This window comes from Natrix helvetica, assembly GCF_964273705.1.
Source record: "Natrix helvetica genome assembly, chromosome: 1".
Taxonomy (NCBI): domain Eukaryota; kingdom Metazoa; phylum Chordata; class Lepidosauria; order Squamata; family Natricidae; genus Natrix; species Natrix helvetica.
The window spans coordinates 203,629,880-203,653,291 of NC_138548.1; the positions used below are offsets into that span (position 1 = coordinate 203,629,880).

The following is a 23,412-nucleotide window of genomic DNA, read 5'->3' on the forward strand; positions in this document are numbered from 1 at the left end:
TTCAGTTACAAGGATACTATGAATTGTAAAATATTTCTAATCAAGTATTGACTACATATAGCACCATTTTTTTTAAACACACGGATTTTACACTCCAGGCAGGCTGCAAACAGCCCACAGGGGCTGTACATGGCAGGCTGACAATCCATGCCTAGTGCAAAATATTTGAATTGGATCAATATTTGAACTTTTGGATCAAAGGTTTCACCTATTTTGACCAACAGACAAATGAATAAAACCCTGCCAGCAACGACCTGCAAAACAAGCAGAGGGGCTGAAATCCATAGTGTTCAAAAACTCTTCTACTTCTCCATCTACAGCCACATGCCCTATTAGCACCCATAGGTTGTACAGGGAGGAATTAAGGCGAGCAAAGCAGAATTATTTCTGCAGGAGCACCTCCTCTATGATGGATCCCCTTGATGGATCCCTTTTAATGTATTCCACTTTGGAATTTGTTTTGTGTGTACGCGCATATATGCAGACATTCCCAAAGAATACCTCTGCAACAGTCCTTGAAGATAAGCAGTTTTACTTGAGGTCCTAATTGGTAGCCCATTTTGTCCAGTGCATTTATTCTTTGGGGACAAGACAATACTTTCTTTATATGATCACTATTTGTTAATGAGGTTGACTGTTGCTTGCTTGCCGTGGCAGGGAAGGTTTTTTTACTGCTTAGGGATGGGAAAGGAATGTAAGTAGTTTAGGATTCCTAGAAGAAAAGGTCAGAGACCTGAAAACCTTAATTATCCAAACAAACAAACAAAATAATAATAATAATAATAATAATAATAATAATAATAATAATAATAATAATAATACCAGGACTTAAAAATTGATATTCAACGATTATGGCACAAACCAGCAGTGGTCATTCCAGTGGTAATCGGCACACTGGGTGCTATTCCAAAAGCACTGGAATTACATTTAAAACAGTTAAAACTTGACAAAATCACCATCAGTCAAATGCAAAAAGCTGCACTGATTGGATCTGCACGTATATTACGAAAATACGTTATGACGTCCTAGGCCCCTGGGTGGGGCCCGACCTAGTAATCAATGCCAAATCCGGGGAAACAACTGGCCGCTGTGATACAATCGTATAATAATAATAATAATAATAATAATAATAATAATAATAATAATAATAATAATAATAACAACAACAACAACAACAACAACAACAACAACAACAACTGCTCACCTGCAGCAGCTTTCCTAAAAGGTCAACCCCATCATTGTCCAGCCTGTACAATTAGGAGAGAAAAGAAAGGACAGATTCATTAATTTCCTGAGGAAAATTGTGGCTTTGCTTCCTGGGACTGTTATTCTCTGACACTGATGCTGCTATCCAATGTCATCCCAACATCTGAAGATGTAAAATATTTCATGTCCCTAAGTCAAGTATTCATCTGGAATGCACCAAAAAGTCATCGATGTTTCTTCCACCCGTGGAAGCCAAGGCCCAAACAAAGATCTTGTTAATCCCCCTTTCTTCCCAATAAAGCACAAAGATTTTAAACAAATGCTCATTGATGCACCCTAGCAACTCACAACCGTGTATTTGGGTCTTGCCTGGAATTCATCAGTGACAGTACCCCGGGCAAAACTCCTTGCCTGCATCTCTGCTGAAAAAAAAGAGCAACTGGACAGGAAATATCTTCAGTACAAGATCCTGGGAGGACCTGACCCCACTATCTTTACTCTTGGACTATCTTTACTCTTTCCACATGAGAGAGGGAGAAAGCAAGACAAGCTATCTATGGCTGCACATTGAGTCCATATGTCTCTTTTCTTCTTCTTAAAGAAGTCTCCATTCTTAATGGTTGAAAGGATTACATGAAATTGTCCAAAACGTCCTATCCTAACTCTACGGAGGACGCAGCCATCTTTCTCCTTCTCTTTTATGAGATCATTACAGCAGCCATGTTGTCACCTATCAAAAGCTACCATATCTGAACTACAGACGTTGACACTCACCGTGGAGCGTGGTTGATCAGGGCCTCAGAACGATATTTGGGGTAGTTATACGCTCGGAATTCTTCATTGGACAGGATTCCAGGCCACGTCTCTTCATTGGGTGTCCCTGGCAACAGAGAAGAAGAAGCAGAGTTCTGAAAAGTAGCTTAAAAAAGGGATTTCCAATTTTCATATCACATGAAAGTAGCAAAAAGATGAGAAACAAGTTCATTTCAGCAGCATGGCCAAGACTTTCCCTCTCCTGGATAGTTTTCACTCCAGCTGATAGGGGTGATTTCCCCCCCCCCCCTTTGTTCCAAGCTCCTTTTCTTCTTCTGAATTGTATCTTTCAAATTTCAAGTGAGATCCGAGACATTTTTTTTTTTTAGTGACAGACAGGCTGATCTGGGAATGTTTTAAAAAATGTACTTGTTTTGGATCATCTTATGGTGTTTTAATTGGTATCCCTGAAGAAACTCTTAACCTCCATTATGAAGTTATAGATCAACCTGTCCGATGGTCTTCCTTTCCTCTGCCTCCCATTTCTTCATTGATTTCCCAGCAATGCAACCTTGGCAGATATTTACCCAATATCCGAAAAATGAAATGCAGCTGCTCCTCAACTGTGGAGCCTGGGAAGAGTGGCCGCCCTGTGGACATCTCATAGAAAATGCAGCCCACACCCCTGTGGAGGAAGGCAGGCAGATTTCAATATCAGCACCAAGAAAATAGGAAGGACTGTAACTTTGTGCTATCAATTACATCTTATCTCTGTTGTGATGACTGAACAAAATCACTTGTAGACCAACAAAACATTTCTATGACCGGATGTTGCTGGTCAGCCAATGGTTTTGGCATTTGAAACCATATTTTCAAAAATCTGCCTTAAATATATATAATAGTCCGCATCAAAATGAGTGTGTGTGTGTGTTTAAATCTGAACATTCTGCTAAAAAAGGGAGCAATTAATGTTTCCAATGACCCACATGTGATGGCTGACAAATTCGCAGTCTCGTGTTCGAGACCCATTGCTGCAATGGGGAGGGGGTGAGCTCCTATCACACACTCCAGCTCCTGCCGACCCAACAGTTTGAAAGCAGGAAGCTGTGAGTAGATTAATGGGTACCATTTCGGGGGGCAACTTCACAGAGACATGAAAGGAACCCCCAACTGGGCATCCCCTGGGCAACGGTGATGTCACCGGCAAATCCTTTAGCCATGGGAAAAAATATCTGGAATTTTGAAAATATCCAAAAATATACTTAGGATTTTAAACAGAGCACCTATATAACATTATCATCTATATATTACGGTAAATATCAATTCATGTGAATAAGCTGACTTGTCTGCCAGGATGAGCCACTGCTTTATAAAACTGATGTTATGCTTCCTGGAAACCCCACAGCAGTTTAAAAACCACTAGAGGTAACCCTCATCTAACAATGGTAATTGAGATAGGAGCTTCTGTCACTAAGCAGTGTGGTCACAAAGAGCGACATCACGTGAATGCACTGCTTAGTGACAGAAATTCTGGCACTTCTGCTTGCCATCATTAAGCAAACCAGTGCAAGTTGTTAGGTGAGGGTAACACATTGGCTGCGATTTGCAACCACCTACTGGCTTCTCTACTGGCAAAAAAAAAAAGGTCACAAATTTATGTGACCGTGGGACACCGCAACGTCCAAACTGCGAGCTGAGCAACCAAGCACCCAGATCGCAAAGATACAGTGACCAACATAAGGACCAGTCATAACTACCACTTGTTCATCATAATTTTGCACGGACACTGAACGAATGGTTCTTAAGCGAGGACCACTTGTATTCTTATTGCAAGAAGAGTTGACTGGAATTGGGGAGACCCAAACTGAAGTTAACTGCTTTAGGGAATCAGCAGATGTACATTTAGCACTTCACTCTAGCTTCGATCCTCTTTTTCTCTTCTACAACAATTTCCTTCCTGAACTCTGAGTGGCCTAGAGTGTGTTTATTAATGAACGAGGCACAGAGCCTCAGTTCTGCATACAAGCCAGGAAGGACGCAGCCTGAGCCTTTTCAAAGATGATGGGGAAAAATGCAAAACATATTTTCTGAAAACTTATAATTAACTAAATTGTTTTGTGCAGTTTTTAAATCTTAGGAGTACTTTTTTGAACTTGGGTATCATTTAATTGAGTGCCCCACGATGTGGCAAATGAGTAAGTTGCCCTAGGGAACTATTTAAAAACAACAACAACAGGGAATCAGACATTAGAATCCGTACCACATGTCAATCTGGGTGGAATATTCTGTCGAGCCCAGAAGAATATCAGGCGGCCGGTACCAAAGTGTTACCACCTCGTTGGAGTAGGTCTTGGTGGGGATAGATTTTGCCCGGGCTAATCCTGTAAAACACAGACATGTATTTGCAAAACCTTCCATGCAGCAGAGGGATTCCTCATCCTCCTGCTCCTGTTTTAAACTATGTTACAGCTGATAGAATTGTAACAGTGGAATTTGATAATATATTGCCAAACATTGGAAGTATGATAGGAATGAAAAATCTGGTTCAATCCTCCTATCGCTCCTACCCACGAGGCCATCAGTTACCAAGAATAAGAGCATGCCAGCCTGAAGGTTGCTGGGATATAGATCCAAAAAGGATTTGACAATACTCACCAAAATCTGCTAGTTTGAGCTCCCCTCTCTCGTTAATAAGCAGATTCTGGGGCTTCAAGTCTCGATGCAGCACCTTCTGACGGTGACAGTAGGCTAGGCCACGTAGCAGCTGGAACAGAAACAACTGGAAGAGGGAACAAAGCCACCGAAGTGAATTTTTCTAGACAAACACAATTTCCTACCATTCACAGAATAGTTCATGCTGCACATCTTTTACACAGACATTTATGTACAATAATTGAACTGTATGTTGCTTTCTTTTCCTGATACACTTCCAAACCACACAGCAGTGCAACATAGCATGAAAGGAAAACACAGGTAGTCCCCAGTTCTGTTCCCAAGATCTGCCCTTTAGTTGAATTTGCATGTAAATCAGAACCAGTATTACTGTACAATACTGTGCAACTAGTATTGTGTAATGAACTTGAAACATTGTGTATGACTTGGATTTTGCTACAATAGGCTCTGTACTTAATTGTGGGTCATCCTTAAACTGAGGCATTCTTAACTTGGGGATTTGCTATATATAGTTAAAAGTATTTTTTTTTAAATTCTCTTTACTGGACATCACTGCTTGTGATCACTTGGGGAATATGTATCTTCAAAAGCACATTTAGTACATTTAATGTAGGAATGTCCAATAGCAGTTCCACTTGAGTCCAAAATTTGCACCATGGACAGGAAGGCTATGCAGAGAGTGGTAAGGATGGCAGAAAAGATTATTGAAATTCATTCTCTTCTTTCCAGGGCGTGGCATATAAGCAATACTTTAACAGGACTTGCAGTACTGTCTGAGATTCTACGCATCCTCTCCATGACCGGTTTTCTTTGTTACCTTCTGGGAGGAGGCTTCGCAGTATCCAAAGTAGAACAACGTTCAACCTTGTCAAATCTCAAGACTCTTTTTTCTGCTATGTATTCTAAATGGTGTGGTGTGTGTGTGTGTGTGCAGTATATGTGTGCACACACACACACATATATTTCTTTTGAGAGTGGACATCAGAATTTCATATTTTAATGTATCCTAGTGTGTTCACAGAAAAAATGACAATAAAGGTTAGCTTAACACAAAGGGATAAAACAGTCCAACCTATCAAAAACAGCACAACAAAAATCAGATTAGGAACACAAGTTGAAATAGGGAAGAAAATGGTAAGTCTACCCTACATGAGTTCTACCCTAGATGAGTTCAAATCACCAGGACCGGATGGATTACACCCCAGGGTTCTGAAGGAACTAGCAGATAAGATCTCAGAACCACTGAACTATATCTTTCAGAGATCCTGGAGCACCGGGAAACTACCAGAGGACTGGAAAAGAGCTGATGTGATTCCCATCTTCAAAAAAGGGAAAAAAACAGATCTAGGAAACTATAGACCTATCAGCCTGACCTCAATACCAGGAAAGATTCTGGAAAAGATAATCAAGCAACGAATTAGCGAACATCTAGAAGCAAACAAAGTAATAGCCAAAAGCCAACATGGGTTTGTCAAAAACAGATCATGCCAGACTAATCTTATTGCATTCTTTGATAATGTGACAAAATTAGTGGACCAGAGGAATGCCACTGATATAGTTTACTTGGAGGTAAGGCATTTGATAAGGTAGACCATAACCTACTACTAGATAAAGTAGAAGAATGTGGGTTAGACAGCATCACCACCAGATGGATTCGTAACTGGCTGACCAATCGCACTCAATGTGTAGTCCTCAATGGAACTGCATCTACATGGAGAGGAGTATTTTGTGGAGTACCCCAAGGCTCTGTTTTGGGCCCAGTACTCTTCAACATCTTCATCAATGATTTGGATGAGGGAATAAATGGGGAACTCATCAAATTTGCAAATGACACCAAGCTGGCAGGAATAGCCAACACTCTAGAAGATAGGCTTAAGATACAAAAGGATCTTGACAAACTTGAACATTGGGCACTATCTAATAAAATGAAATTCAATGGTGAAAAGAGTAAGGTTCTACATTTAGGCAACAAAAACGAAATGCACAGGTACAGTATAGGTGGTACCTTGCTCAACAGTAGTAACTGTGAAAGGGATCTTGGAGTCCTAGTGGACAACCATTTAAATATGAGCCAGCAGCGTGCAGCAGCTGCCAAAAAAGCCAACACAGTTCTAGGCTGCATAAACAGATGGCTAGAATCAAGATCACGTGAAGTGTTAATACCACTTTATAAGGCCTTGGAATACTGCATTCGGTTTTGGTCACCATGATGTAGAAAAAATGTGGAGACTCTAGAAAGAGTGCAGAGAAGAGGGACAAAGATGATTAGGGGACTGGAGGCTAAAACATATGAAGAACGCTTGCAGGAACTGGGTATGTCTAGTTTAATGAAAAGAAGGACTAGGGGAGACATGATAGCAGTGTTCCAATATCTCAAGGGTTGCCACAAAGAAGAGAGAGACAAACTATTCTCCAAGGCACCCGAGGGCAGAACAAGAAGCAATGGGTAGAAACTAATCAAGGAGGGAAGCAAGTTAGAATTGACAGTTAGAACAATTAATCAGTGGAACAGCTTGCCTCCAGAAGTTGTGAATGCACCAACACTGGAAGTCTTTAAGATGATGTTGGATAGCCATTTGTCTGAAACAGTATAGGGTTTCCTGCCTAGGCAGGGGGTTGGACTAGAAGACCTCCAAGGTCCCTTCCAACTCTGCTATTGTATATTTGTATCTTATTTTATATCTTATGATACATTCAATTCTTCTCATATATCACATAGGATCCATGATATTGGGGTGGGGTGGGGGGTTGTAATTGCCTGGACATACACCTACAAATATTTTAGGCCCTGAACATGTGGGACTTAGAAGCTCTGTTCCTTTAATACCATTAAAGAGAGATAGAAAAAAAAATCAAGATGGGATCATGGAAACAGCTTGCAAAATCCTGGTACAGTACATCTTTTACTTTTCAGTAAAACATTAATAATATATATGGTGCATTTGACTTAGTGCGATGGTCTTTTTTTCTACAATGGAGGTTATCCACAATTGCTTCTCCCATTCACTCCATCAGACAGGAACAAATATTCTTTGATGCCCCTATATACAGAGAGAGCAATCTCCAAGCCTACCGATGGAAATATCAAACAACACGAGAATTCCAAAATTAGTAAAAAATTAGTAAAAACAACATGAGAATTCCAAAATTAGTAAAAAGACAGAATAAAAGGCCCTGATGTTCACAAGGAACTGGACATGGAAGAGTAGAATACCTTCTGTCCACTGCAGCAAAAAAACCTTTAATGATAGTCCAATGTTATTTTTCCAAAGGGGAGAAGGATATCCACAGCTGGAATCTACCAAAACATTTCCAAAAGTGGCAGATGTCTGATTGTCATATATGTGGAATATATATATATATATATATATATATGCTGGTCTTGTTGTATTCGGGTCTTTTCCCGTGTAAGATTGAGATTGTCTTGGCAACGTTTCGGCGAGTTCTCACTCGCCATCCTCTGGCTGGTGTTTTTGGCTAAAAGCATGGCCAGAGCTGCCGTCTTCCTATAAATCTTGGTGTGTGTGTATGTGTGTGGAGTGCTGGTTTTGTTTCAGTAAGTGGATTGATTGGATGTGTGGCTGTATCATGATTGGTAGATTGGTGCTGATTGGTGCTGGCTGTGGGTCCGCTGTTGTTTTGTGCTGTAAGTAATCTCCAAAACTGAACACTTCAACAAGAGAATAATTATGGAAGCTATCGAAATAGAGAAACACCCCAACAACATAAATAAACGTGACGATGCCTCCCGCCTGCCAGACATCTGGAAACCAACCCTGGTATAAACAAACGAGCCCCACCCACCATCCAGGCATTACAACACAAAACAACAATGGACACACAGCCAGCACCAATCAGCACCAATCTACCAATCATGATACAGCCACACAGTCAATCAATCCACTTACTGAAACAACGCCAGCACTCCACACACCTCCACCCCCATCAAGATTTATAAAAAGACAGCATCTCCGACCACGCTTTAAGCCAAAAACACCAGCCTGGGGATGGCGAGTGAGACCTCGCCGAAACGTTGCCAAGACAATCTCAATCTTACACGGGAAAAGACCCGAATACAACAAGACCAGCATACCTACACCCGTGAAAATCTACGAAAACATATATATGTTTACCAAGGCATATCTACCAAGGCTTGCACATCTAAACTGAAGTGCTGCACAGTGGAAGAGATGAATGATCATGCCAGCTGCCCTACTAATGTTTAACAGAACAACCTGAGGGACAAAAGTACAGAAATGGATGCAATCTTAGTAGAACAAGTTGTGGCTCTGACCAAAACAGCAGCACAGCAACACTTAAAGAACTATGCAGACCAAGATTCACCTGCAGAGACTTGCAAACAATTACTCTGTGCCACAATGGCTGTTGAAATAAAACAAACCCAAAAATATAAATCTTGACGGTTTGCCACCTCTAGCTCGTGCTAGTCATTTTTAACCTAGACAAAATAAAAGTTGGGAGGCACAACCCCTAATATGTGCTGAAAACATTTATGCATAAATGAAGATCTTAGGCATAGCTAAGGTCCTTAGGCATAAAGGATAACCTTAAGTAGGCATGCATGATTAAATAATTCAGAGCACACACAAAAACATATACGGCACTGCAAGTTCAGAAATATGACAGGTTGAAATAACAGCAATTAATTATTCTGAACAGCGATAGAAAAAATGGGAAGTTTAAAGCAGGCTTGGAAGCCATTCAAAACTTAACATGTCTTCCACGGCTGCTGCCTGTGTGGAGAATCAGAAGAAATAATTCAGTTTTCAGTTGGTGACATGAAGAGAGGTTTTCCCAAGCTTCATAGTGATTCTTACCTGAGATCAATTGGACAATCAAAGCAATCAGCCATGAGTGGAAAAGACTTTGGATGTACTCCACCGAAATAGAAATCAGATGCAACTATCTGTAGTGTAAGGTCTTCCTTACTACTTCATTCAGGTCAGATATGCACGTAGGTTGTGGTGTTTCCCACCAGGAGTATGTGGTAATGGTACAGAACAGGACTGTCAAACTCCTGGCCCATGGGCCACATGCATCACATGCTGGCCACACCCATGACCGGTTTAGCAAAGGGGGGGGGGAAGTCCCAATACATGTGACACCGCCATGACGATGTATGTTTGACACCCTTGGTATAGAAGATGACTGAAGCTAAGCAGAGCCCGATGAATGGCCTCAAACTCCAGGAAGTTGATAAGGAAGAAGCAATAGCCCTCAGCTTAGCAGCACAAATAAAGCCAGTGATAGCTGATCTAGCTATGTAGTTACTACTGTTGGAGGAGTGCATGACCACAAAGTTTTTCCCTGTTGAAATCATGGAGATCTTTGTTTAAGAAAAGGCAGCCAGGCATTGATTCCATGGCCTCACTACTATTTCCTTCAAAAATGGCAGAAGTTCCAACAAAAATGATCTCTGACCTATGCCTGCAACCATGACTTTCTTGAGATGAGCTAGAGTTAGCACACGTAAGAGCAATCTGACAAGGTTCTTTATCTCCCCTGTTCTTTGAAATACAGGCTGTAGTTAATTTTTTAATACTGTACCCAAGTGCGGAAAGAGTAGGAAAATCTGTGTCTTTCTAGGCTGTCTCCTATCTCCAGACTGATCAGTCACAAAGTCATTGTCTCACTCAGCAGATGCTAAAACAAACCTCATGAAAAAATCATCTAGGTAAAGATAAACATGAATTCCCCAATCCCACAGAAACATCGCCAATGTAAAGTGAATGTTTTAGGAACCAACGTCAAGCTGAAGGAGAAAATAGCTTGAAAACAGTTCTCCAAACATTTTAACCGGAGGATCTGGTGGTGAGAGGGGTAGATCAAAATATACAGACCGGCCTCCTGAAGATCCAGGGAAGCTAGAATGTATCAGCCTATGAGACATTCCATGATGGAATCCAACGACTCCATACAAACCCTGCAGTATTCTATATGCTGATTCCCCCACTTCAAGTCTAGTATTGTTTCTCCTCCTCATCTTTTCTTTCAGGGAACCACAGCTCATATATAAAGTAGCACTTGAGGCTTTTTCAGCAGGTGTAAATGGTTCAGTGGCCTTGATGGCCAGAAAAAGATCTATCACCACCCCTAGTATTTGGCAGTCCTTCTGATTTCAAACCCGAGGAAAGAAATGAAGAATAATTTGGAACACAATGAGATATCTCTGCTGCATGTGCAGAGCATTTGAGAGACTGATGTTGTGAGCCAACGAAGCCTGCCATCATTGCTATTTGTGAGTCTCTTTGCAAAGATGTGAACGCTATATCCTCTAAACTGAAGATGGGAAGGTTATTGTTTCAGCTGTATGAGAGCCTAGATTCCAAAATGAACCAAGAAGGGCCAAAAAAAAGTGTCCCTGGTTTTTTTTATTAATTTCTCACCTAGGTGAAACTAGGGAGTCTTCATTTTTCCCTTAGTTTCCATCAGAACTTTATCTAAGAAATCCTCCAACGACTTATAATTTTTAAAGCTGCTGGGGATAAAAACACAGTTGGTTTTGGAACCTACATTCAACTTGCAAATGACCTTAGTTGAGAATTATGGTACATCAAGGTTGAAATCTGCCATGAAGTTAGCTTTATTGCCCAGATAATATACCCCCCTACATATTGCAACCAATTCCAAATAAGATAAAAGAAATTGCTTATGCTAAAAAATAGAGGCCATAGCAATTGAGGCACTGGCTACCTTTGTGTCATGACATCTGATCACATTTAAGAAAAACACGTGTTATCCTATTGGGATGAGGGAGGTTTTCTCCAGCATCATGCCTGAAACCAATGGATTATTGGAGCATTCATGAAAGAATCTTCAAGGGTTCAAAACAGAGAAAGAGATAATGATGTCTGGCCACTGTTGGTAATTTCTTTTTGAGTGAAACTTATTTGGTTTTCATGGCCAGGTTGACCAGTTACTGAGAGGCCCTTAAAATTAGCCTCTTACTGACTTCCTTGGTCAAAAGTGAAAAATCCACACAAGAAAAAAGGCTCTGAATAAGCTGTTATTTTGGTGTTCTCTTCAGCCAGATGTTATCCAGCTTCCCCATTAAAGGAAATGGTTTACGTAAGGCAGTAAGACATTCTACTATTTCCTCTCTGTCAAGTACCAGGAAAACAGGAGATTCAGGCAGTTCAAATGAGTATAAAGATTTACTGCAAGCTTAAACTCTCTACAACAATCTAAACAACTAATGATCAAGGGAAATTACCAGGAGTTAAGAAAGGAATTCAAGGGGGATTGGATTTAGATCTCTTATGGGCATGCAGGGACTCATGACCGATGACACATTTGATCACTCCCTCAGACTCAGCCTGGTCATCTCCTACACTCTCAGTCTTCAGTCTGAGTCCCAGTTTGCAGTTTTGCCCAGATTCCTTTAAGATTAAGCAAAGAGGGAGAAGGCCCCCTTATAAAGACGGGGTCACTTATGAAACAACTTTTTAAGACAAAGCTCCTACACACCAGGTTACCCATAAAAAGTGGAGGCAGCTGAGCAAGATGAAGTTTCCTGATTTCTCTTCCAAGTTTCCTGATTTCTCTTCTCTTCCAGTCATCAAAGATGTGACTATGAGGCAAACTTTGAGGGGAGCATGACTCGCATTTTAGAACCCAGAGAGCAAACAGAACGAAAGGAGCAAATCATTCTATGATTACATGCCTAATCCAACTTCACATTCCAGATGGAGGGAGCACTCTCCCAATCATCAATACAAGGGAATCAGTGATCATTCACTATAATCCTTAGGAGGTGCGAGGGTGTATTTCATGCCCTAAAAAACGCTGTACACCAATATTTATTGACACCGGTGCTCCTATGAATGTAGGTTGCAACCAGGGTGAATAGCCAGCCCTCCTGCAAAAGTAACAAGGCAGAGCCCTGAGATAAGTGATCCTAACTCCAGGGTAGCATACCTGAATAATCCCACAAGAGCTCCCTGAGAAATGGAGCTAGAAAACCAGCCTGGAGGTTGCTCTCTCTCTCTCTCTTCCTATAGGGAGAACAAGAAATTCGTAGCCCTGCCTGTTGAAAGGAGTGGAAGGGAGGAAGCCAACTAAGGATACTCTCCTCCACTACAAGAAACACATCAGATCCCCCAATGAAATCTACAACTACAGGTAGTCCTTGATTTACAACAGTTCACTTAGTGACTGTTCAAATGTCAGGCCTGTAGTTATGTTCTTTTTAGGATCTTTGGCCTGCCACACTTTTTAATAATTTCCTATGTGTTTTAGTAGTGTAGTAGTTGGGAGGGGGGAATAGAAAGGAGTAGGATTGTGGAATGTATTGTTGACATTCTTTTATAGAAGCCAAGGTCATCTTTTGTCTCCGCACCTCGACACCTGACCGGAAGCAGAGGGGTGTAGATGCCAGCGTGGAAGATGATGATTGGAACATGTGATGGATTATGGGGTGTGGGGATAGATCATGAACTTTCAACTGGGTGGAATCCCAGGAAGAACATTAGAGTTGGAATTCCATAGACGTGCTAACTTGCCTGTATGAATAAAAGGGAACTTTAAGGATGATTCTGCCTGGTCTCTGATATATTTCATACATGGTATTTAGAACGCTAACATCGAATTTACAACGGCACTGAGAAAAGTTACCTATGACCATTTTTCCCACTTATGACCACTGCGGCATCCCTCATGATCACATCATCTACATTTGGATGCTTGACCTCTGATTCACTTTTATGACAGTTGCCGTGTCCCGGGATCATGTGATCACCTTCTACAACCTTCTGACAAGCGAAGTCAATGGAGAAACCAGATTCACTTAACAGCGTGTGTTAATTTAACAACTGCAATGATTCACTTAACGCATGTGGCAAGAAAAGTCATAAAATGGGGCAAGACAAATTTCTCACTTAACAACATAAATTTGGGGCTCAGTTGTGGTTGTAAGTTGAAGACTACCTGTAATCTTTGCTGGCACTGTAAGCAATTCTCCTATCACTGAAGAAGCTGAAAGCAACCGCTGAAAGTAAAGGATCAGCCGTACTAAGAATTAACCCTTACCTTCACATTGTGCATATTTATTACGTTCCCACAATCATCTAGATACTGTTTGAGGTCTTTATCCTGTGAAAGAAAAGGACAGGATCTTATCTCTGGTACATTTATTGTTTCAACCAGATAATATTGTTCAACAATTAAATCGGAAGGTCTTAATATTGGGTAAGCAAACACAGACTGGCACACACAGCTTTACAGCTGGAAGATTCACTGCGTGTGGTTCCCACTCCTCCCATGATATAATGGGCCAAAATAGCAATCTGAGAACCAGTGGTACCCCAAGCATCCATCTCTACCTCAACAGTGCTCCAGCTTGAGTGGCTTGAACTGAAGTAAGAGGGAGGGTTGCATCAGATACTCCATGCCAGCTGGTTCCCAGGCTGACTCGTCTTAATTAAGGCATGTGTAATGAGTACAGTGAGCTTGGGCACTATGGTGATTCCCCCCTTATAGATACAGGCAACTGAATTAGGAAAATGAAGCATGGGAGCTGATGGAAACCAGTCCCTGATCCAATTCTCTATTCATAGCTCCACCAAGAAGCATTGACCAAAGGCATTACAAGCCTCTTATCTTTCAGCCCCACAAACCTCCCACGTGAAGCAAGAAAGCAACTGTAGAGATCTACGATATATACTTGTTTTGTGTAGAGGTCAAATATATGAAACGCTTTACCTTCTTAGAAGGAGGAGTGGTAGTGTCATTTATTAAGCTTTTGGAACTTAACCGTTGAGAACTACGGTAGGTTCCACCCAAGCTACAGAACCTGCTGCTGAACTGGCTGTTCCAAAAACAAGCAGAGAATTCTCTCAAAAGTACTCGAATTCTCCCAGAAAACTACAATTCCCAGAAGTCCTCAGAAGGACGTCTCTACTGCCTGGAGTTTAAAGACCATCATTTTCGAACCAAAGTGGCAGCTTGCATATAAGGAAAGAGGGTGGCAACTCTTAATTTTCTAGATCTTAGTGAGAACTGGATTTTCAGACATAAAAGAAAGTTGCGCTCCAATTTATTGCATTCCTTCCCCTCCTCCATATACTCACTAAATACTCGAAGACAAGAGTCAGGGACTTCTCTGTATGGATGATATCATGCAGGGTCACTATATTGGCATGTTTCAAATCTTTTAGAAGCGAAACTGTAAGAGAAAGAGGGATGGGAGACATGAGATCTGCATCACAAATACTTCTAATGCAATCATTTCCAAATACGTGGCTTGGAAATATTTATTTGAACATAAAAGAAAAGAATTCAAGGTTCCTGGAAGCCGAAAACATACTTAAGGAGCTGTCTGTTGCACTGTTCTAAAGTTAAGTATTCTAGCCTTGAATTCAATTATGGGAGAGAAAGCTAGGGACCTACATTTATCTGTGTAGATGAACTGCAATCCAGGTCTGAAAGGGATATGACTGCAGGAGTGTTTAGCTATGTACATTGGCCATTTTGCCTCTCTAATATCAATAATGTTCTTTCTTTCCTCCTTATGCAGATGCAAAGGGAGGGAGATCTGGCTTCATACATTGTTTTATAGGGCCAATGAAACTGGAGGACTTTGGAGAAGAATGGTTAAGATGAAAGGGTTGCATCCATCTGCTGAGATCCAGCTGAGATTTGCTAAACAGTGTACCCATTGGCTTGCTTCTTTGCTCTTTCATTTCTCCATGTGGCTGCATACACTAAGAACTTTTACTTTTTAATAGTTTGAGAATCAGCTGCCCTGTTTCAACGTTGGTGTCAACATCTGTCTTAATTACATTAAAAAATTTAGGGTCCTGCTGACAACCTAGCAATGCATCTCTTGCATGTTGGCAGAAAGGCTGCAGCTAATCCTGATTTCAATTTATGGCCACAATTGAACCCAAAATGTATGTTGCTAAGCGAGCCGTTTGTTAAGTGAGTTTTGCCCCATCGTACGACCTTTCTTGCCACAGTTGTTGAGTGAAACACTGGAAGTTGTTCAGTTGGGTGGTTAAGTAAATGATGGTTAAGTAAATCTGGCTTCCCATGGACACTCAAAAGGTCACAAAAGGCCATCACATGACTCCGGAACACGGTCATAAATCTGAGTCAGTTGCCAAGCATCTGAATTTTGATCGTAGGACCATGCTGCAGCAGTTATTAAGTGAGAAAAATTGTCATCATCACTTTTTTCAGTGCCGTTGTAACTTCAAATGGTTACTAAACAAACTGTTGTAAGTCAAAGACTACCTGTATATGAACGTTACATGAAAAGTAACGTTCCGCTTCTATTTCGTTAAAATATCCCTATTCATTCACTTTATGAATGAAGCAGGAAAATGTTCCCTGAAATAAATTCTTTTGTTACTTCAGTTTACATAATCACGATCATTTGCTACCCACTTCTGCCAACGATAACTTCTTAAAACTCTCACAAAAGAACCCCACATTTTGTCCTTTCTACCTTTTCAGTCAGATGCACGTGAAGGTATTCCTTCAATTTGATTTGGGGGAAAGGTGAAAGTTGTATGGCACCAACTCTTACTGTATGGTGAATGGGGATAAAAACATGAGAGCAACTCCTCTTGGGTGGCTCTTGATTTATAAGGCCTAGCGCTGCCGTGTTGCTGCAAAATGTTCTTCTTGTACTTTTGATCGTTGTTCCAAAGTTTTAAGTGTTGCAATACAGCACTCTGATTTTGATAACTCTGCCAGGCTCAAGAAAATGAATGAAAATACCACTCTCTCCATCTCAAAAAAAAAACTGGAAAACTGAATTTTCCTGCCAAACCTGGGTTGAACTTTTTCCCCCTGCAGATGAAATTATGTGATGATATTCCTTGGCTTCATTTCTGGGTCATAATGATGAGCCCATGTTTCATCAGCTATTGTGATGCTGTGAAAAAATTCCTCATGTTCATTCTCATTGTGCGGCCATGTTATGAAATGTGCATCTGGAGAAAAAGCTGGGGGGATTGGGGGAGAATCTCAGCCAGAATGAGACAACTCGCAACAGCCAACTTGACATGGTCAATTCACCATGGTCAACTCTCCACAGCTAACTCACCATAGCCAACTTGCCGTGGGACAATTGAACAATTCAATTATTTAAAATACAATGAAAATATATTTTAATTTTTGTCATTCACATTCATTCTGTCCCTCCTTTTGCATCCTTTCTTTAACAATTCTATTCCACCGTTTCTTAGTTATTAGTATAACTCTTGTTCCGCACCGAGTTGGCCATGGCAAGTTGTCCCACCTCAAGTTGGCTGTAGTGTGAGTTGGCCATGGCAAATTGTCATAGACCCAATCTCAGCAGCACCACAGTTTCTCAGGGAGGAGGCAGCACATTCCAGAAGAAGCTCAAGTTAAGAGACTACACAATCCCGAGCTAGATGAAGGTGGGAGGAAGAGGTTCAGGGTAAGGTTATGGAAGGTTCGTAGGTTATAGCTTTAGACTGGCAAGATTCTGTCCATTAGGTGTAAGCAAGATTTTGATGAAGGTGGGAGGAAGAGGTTCAGGGTAAGGTTATGGAAGGTTCGTAGGTTATAGCTTTAGACTGGCAAGATTCTGTCCATTAGGTGTAAGCAAGATTTTGATGAAGGTGGGAGGAAGAGGTTCAGGGTAAGGTTATGGAAGGTTCGTAGGTTATAGCTTTAGACTGGCAAGATTCTGTCCATTAGGTGTAAGCAAGATTTTGATGAAGGTGGGAGGAAGAGGTTCAGGGTAAGGTTATGGAAGGTTCGTAGGTTATAGCTTTAGACTGGCAAGATTCTGTCCATTAGGTGTAAGCAAGATTTTGATGAAGGTGGGAGGAAGAGGTTCAGGGTAAGGTTATGGAAGGTTCGTAGGTTATAGCTTTAGACTGGCAAGATTCTGTCCATTAGGTGTAAGCAAGATTTTGCTGTGTTGTTTTGGGGCAACTGCCAACAGACAGTTGCTAGCAAATTTTAACTCCTGAAGTTTTTATCTCTGCCATCATCATGAAAGGAATCCATGTTGCACATATCTTCTGTTACAGGTAGTTCTCAACTTGCAACCATTTGTTTAGTAACTATTCAAAGCTACAACGGCACTGAAAAAAGTGACTTATGACCGGTTTTCACAGTTACGACAGTTTCAACATCCCCAGAGTCAAGAGATCACAAATCAGGCACTTGGAAACTGGCAGGTATTTATGACAATGGCACTATCCCAGGTTACCATTTGTAACCTTCCAAGGCAAGTACAGTCAATAAGGGGAGCCAGATTCACTTAACAAGTGTGGCAAAAAAGGTTGTAAAAGGAGATGCAACTCACTGAACAACTGCCTTGCTTAGCAGCAGAAATTTTAGCCTCAATTATGGTTATAAGTCAAAGGCTTATACCTGCACTGAAGAACATCAATAAGGCGGACCACTTGAAATGCCAAGACCGATTGAAATTTCCCTTTGAGTAATCTGCCAATTGTCCCTAATCAAAGTTCATCAACTGTTTTGATGTGAAACTTGGTGGTTGTCACAGGTCTGCTTTGTTCTTGATCATAGAAATCAGCACTTCCCAATTCACTATCTTTACATTTTTTGGCCCAGCAGCACAATGTTCACGTCAATGCATTCATCACCGTAAGCAACCTACACTCAGCAATGGCAGTCAAAAGTACAGTTCAGCACGTTGTTTAAAGCAAATACTGACTGTAGGCTTCTATTTCACAAACAGCAACCCCAGCCGTTCTTCACAGCAACTTTCCCCCAATGAAATGAAAGAACAGGCAGACCAGAGTTCCTAATACAGGGAGTCCTCACGTTATGACCACAATTGAGCCTAAAAATGTATGTTGCTAAGTGAGACAGTTGTTAAGTGACTTTTGCTCCATTTTACAACTTTTCTTGCCGCCTTTGTGAAGTGAATCACTGCAGTTCTTAAATTAGTAACCTAGTTTTTAAGGCGAATCTGGTTTCCCCACTGACTTTTCTTGTCAGAAGGTTGCAAAAGGTGATCTCATGACCCTGGGACACTGCAACTGTCATAACTGTGAGTCAGTTGTCAGGCATATGTATTGTATTGTATTTTATTTATAGATCAAACACTACTGTGTGTCCAGATTATATTATCTTTCCCTGGGCTTCATTTAAGAATCCATGCCAACTGTCTAGTCTACTGCATAATCTATTGTTCAGTAAAAAAAAATAATCAAGGAGAGAAGCAATTTAGAACTGAGGAGAAACTTCCTGACAGTTAGAACAATTAATCAGTGGAACAGAAGTTGCCTCCAAAAGTTGTGAATGCGCCAACACTGGAAGTCTTTAAGAAGATGTTGGATAGCCATTTGTCTGAAACGATATAGGGTTTCCTGCCTAGGCAGGGGGTTGGACTAGAAGACCTCCAAGGTCCCTTCCAACTCTACTATTGTATTTATTGTATTGTATTATCCAAATGTACATCACATGACCGTGGGGATGCTGCAATGATCGTAAGTGTGAAAATGAGTGTTGGTCCTACCTGAACACGGTTTCTCCTCAAACGGGGAGAGAGAATTGGTCATAAGTCACTTTTTTTCAGTGCCGTTTTAATTTCCAAAGGTCACTAAGAGAATTGTTGTAAGTTGAGGACTATCAGTACAGGTAGTCCTCGACTTACAATAGTTCATTTAGTGACCATTCAAAGTTACAACGGCGGTGAAAAAAGGGACATGACCATTTCCCCCCGTTATGACCTTTTGCAGCAGCCCAATGATCATGTGATCAAAATTCAGATGCTTGGCAATTGGTTCATATTTATGACCGCTGCTGTGTCGTAATGTCATATAAACCCACTTTTGTGATCTACTGACAAATCAATGGGGAAGCCAAATTCACTTAACAACTGGGTTGCTAACATAACAACTTCACTGATTCGCTTCACAACTATGGCAAGAAAGGTTGTAAAACGGGACAAAACTGACTTAACTAATGTCTCACTTAACAACAGAAATGTCGGGCTCAATTGTGGTCGTAAGTCGAGGACTACCTGTATTGCCATCTGCTCGCAAGTCACAGTGCTCACTATTTTTCATTCAGCCCCTGCAGTTCAAAGATGGAAAAATGAAAATCTCACTTGTAGATCTGTCTCTCTAGACATCTAACTCATCCAGACTTCGACTGAATTCTACTGCATTTCTTCCTATGGTTTTTTTGTATTTCAAGGTCTATGCCCATCTACGGCAGCCTTCCCTGCTTTGACACGCTCTAAATTGCTCAGGATTCCATGCCAGCAGGACCGTATCTGAAGAATATGGGATTAGGAAAGGCTGAACTAAACGTTTGGTAAATGACTCCTCTAGGTGCAGTTACGGCTGTTTGGCTCAGATGAATGCTATGCTTTTCTTTGCTTTTAAGGTCTACAGATTCTTCTAACCTCCCATTACTTTATAGCTACATGGAGTTCTCAAGGCAGCTTACAAGTGGTGCAATTCTATAGCAAGCCAACCAGTTTTCAGGATTCTTTTCTTTCAAATAATACCTTCCCACAGTTTCTGTTAAAGGACAAGAAAATGCAAGGGTTTCTTTCCAAGCCCTAGAAGAAGTGGCTACAGGTTTATACCTTCCCGAATGGCTGTGCAAGGGGCGCCCTCTTCATGCTCAAGACGGATCTCCTTCAAGGCTACCAAGTTGTCAGTGAGTTTACTCTTTCCCTTGTAGACAGTGGCATAGGTTCCCTGAAGGGAAAGAGGCAGAATTTAAGTTAACAGCCCAACACGGTACTTGTAAACTGGCTAGTCTCTTAAGACAATGAGATGGCAGATATACAAATTTGATTAAATAATTTTTGATAAATAAATATCCTGTCATCTTTTGTAAGCACCAGCCCATCCCTCAGTTCTTGCATTTCACCCCACACTTAAGATAAAAAACTACAGTTTCAACATAAACATTATTTCAATGTATATCTTCTTTCATTGTCTCTCATTCCCTTTTCTCATCCTCATCCCACCCTGATGTTCCTTCTCCTCGCAATTCCCGTCTTCCCAAGCCTAAACTTCCCTAAAAATTATCTCTGAAGTTGTACCGATCAAATAAACTTGTCATTTCAATGAGAACAATCCCTACTTTATGGATTGTTCACCCAACTTCTTTGTTACCATTTCACTAGTGGCAGTGACATTTATACTCTTCCAGCAGAAGAAGATATATGTAACTCATGGTTGGACTGTGGAGTCCTTGCTGCTCTCTGAGCTTAGTTGTTTCATTACCCGACTAGGTAACATCATCAGTGCCAGTGAGTGTGGAATTTCCTCTTTCCTTGGCAAGAAAACCACATGTCCACCAACGCTGGCAGAGCAAGTTACTACAGTATGTATAAACAGAGAGCAAATTCCACACTCATAATGTTATCTACTCAGGTAATCAAATATCTGCAAGCCAACAGCCAAGCTCAGAGAGTACCAAGGACATATTTATACTCTTCACAGCCACAGTGATAGTTATATTCAATTTGCAGCAAATATGTGAGTCTGGCACTTGGGTTTGTAAGCCCCTCTCAGGCTTGTTTGGGCATCATCGGTGGGCATCATCGGTGGGAGAAGCATCCGAGGGGGTTCGGGAGTTCATGGCTTCCATGACAGCCATGGACCTGACTCAATTGATTCAGGGCCCGACACACGAGGGAGGACACACCCTGGACCTTGTTTTTGTCTCTGGCCAGTGGTTGAGTGATCTGGGAGGAGGGGACGTAACCATCACTCCCCTGTCATGGTCAGATCACTCACTCCTCAGACTCGACTTCCCTGGTGCTACCCCCCGCTGCGGGGAGGCGGAACCTGAAAACACTAGATGGTTCCGCCCCAGGCGCCTGATGGAACCAGATAGGTTCCAGACGGAGCTTGGGCCACCTCCTGCAACCCTGACCCGCCCCCGGGTAGAGGACCTGGTGGTCGCGTGGAATAATGCGACTACCGGGGCCTTGAACCGGGTGGCGCCTTTGCGGCCGCTCTGGCGGCAACGATCCACCCTGGCCCCTTGGTTTACTGAGGAGCTAAGGGTGATGAAACGCCGTAAGAGATGCCTAGAGAGTCGTTGGAGATCCTCCCGTTCCGAATTTGACCGAACACAGGTACGAGCCCATTTAAGGACGTACCTTGTGGCACTGAGAGCGGCCAAACGTCAATATTGTGCCGCTCTCATTGCATCCGCAGAGAACCGCCCTGCCGCCCTGTTTCGGGTGTCCCGCTCCCTCTTGTTCCAGAGGCCGCGGGAGGCCCCTTTACAGGGTAGGGCAGAGGAGTTTGGGAAATACCTGCAGGATAAAATCGCTCAAATTTGGAAGGATTGGGTCCCTGTCAGTGGTCCTATGGAGACGTCCGTGGCGAGTCTTGAGACTTCGATCTGGGAGGAGTTTGACTTGGTTGCCATCGAGGATTTGGACAGAGTGCGTGGACGACTGCGACCCACCACATGTTTATTGGACCCGTGCCCCTCCTGGCTTGTACTGGCATCCTGGGAGGTTACACGTGACTGGCTCCTGGGCCTAGTGAACGCTTCGCTGAGTGAGGGGTCTCTCCCGGCCTCTTTGAAAGAGGCGGTAGTGAGACCCTTGCTCAAGAAGCCTTCCCTGGACCCTATGGAGCTGGCCAATTATCGTCCTGTCTCCAACCTTCCCTTCTTGGCGAAGGTTGTAGAGAGTGTGGTGGCTTATCAGTTTCCACGGCATCTGGAGGAAGATGATTATCTAGATCCGCGCCAGTCCGGCTTCCGTCCCGGGCACAGCACGGAGACGGCCTTGGTCGCGTTGGTAGATGATCTCTGGAGGGCCAGAGATAGGGGTTGTTCCTCTATCCTGGTCCTATTAGACCTCTCGGCGGCTTTTGATACCATCGACCATGGTATCCTGTTGCGCCGACTGGAGGGGCTGGGGGTCTGGGGCACCGTTTTGCGGTGGTTCGGCTCCTACCTTTCCGGTCGGACGCAACGTGTGTTGGCAGGGGAGCAGAGGTCGACCCTAAGCCCCCTTACGTGTGGGGTGCCACAGGGGTCGGTCCTCTCGCCACTCCTGTTCAACACATATATGAAGCCGTTGGGTGAGATCATCCGTGGTTTTGGGGTGGGATATCATCTGTACGCTGATGATACTCAGCTGTACATTTCCACCCCGAACCACCCCAGCGAGGCCGTCGAAGTGATGTCCCGGTGTGTGGAGGCCGTACGGGTCTGGATGGATGACAACCGACTCAAACTCAACCCCTCCAAGATGGAGTGGCTGTGGGTACCGGCTCCCCGGTTCAGCCAATTAATTCCATCCTTGGCCATCGGGGGCGTTCAACTTGCCCCCGTGGAGCGGGCGCGCAATTTGGGCGTCCTCCTGGATGCCCGGCTGTCCATGGATGACCATGTGACAGCCGTGGCAAGGGGGGCGTTCCACCAGGTTCGCCTGGTGCGCCAATTGCGCCCCCTACTGGACCGGGACGCCTTACGCACAGTTACTCACGCCCTGGTGACGTCCCGCTTGGACTACTGTAACGCTCTCTACATGGGGCTTCCCTTGAAATGCACCCGGAGGCTACAGCTGGTCCAGAACGCAGCCGCGCGGGTAATTATGGGGAGTACTAGGTACTCCCATGTGACACCTTTCCTGCGCGAGCTGCACTGGCTTCCTGTGGTCTATCGGGTGCGTTTCAAGGTTTTGATAACTATCTTTAAAGCGCTCCATGGCTCAGGACCTAGTTACTTGCGGGATCGTATTCTGCCCCATACATCCCTGCGACCAATTCGCTCGCACAGAGAAGGACTCCTCCAGGTACCGTCCACCAGACAGTGTCG

General features: G+C 42.7%; 1 protein-coding gene across 7 annotated transcripts in view; it reads right to left on the bottom strand.

Moving 5' to 3' along the window:
• CDK16 (cyclin dependent kinase 16) overlaps positions 1–23,412 on the bottom strand; it is a 96,167-nt gene that overhangs the window by 10,397 nt on the left and 62,358 nt on the right. For all 7 annotated transcript variants that reach the window (XM_081938032.1, XM_081938029.1, XM_081938028.1 and 4 more), the window contains 8 exons: positions 20,201–20,315; positions 14,721–14,815; positions 13,681–13,743; positions 4,615–4,738; positions 4,220–4,340; positions 2,547–2,644; positions 1,981–2,086; positions 1,205–1,247 (listed from right to left, as the gene is read on the bottom strand). In XM_081938032.1, the coding sequence (XP_081794158.1) occupies positions 1,205–1,247; positions 1,981–2,086; positions 2,547–2,644; positions 4,220–4,340; positions 4,615–4,738; positions 13,681–13,743; positions 14,721–14,815; positions 20,201–20,315 (765 nt within the window). The remainder of the gene's footprint in view (positions 1–1,204; positions 1,248–1,980; positions 2,087–2,546; positions 2,645–4,219; positions 4,341–4,614; positions 4,739–13,680; positions 13,744–14,720; positions 14,816–20,200; positions 20,316–23,412) is intronic.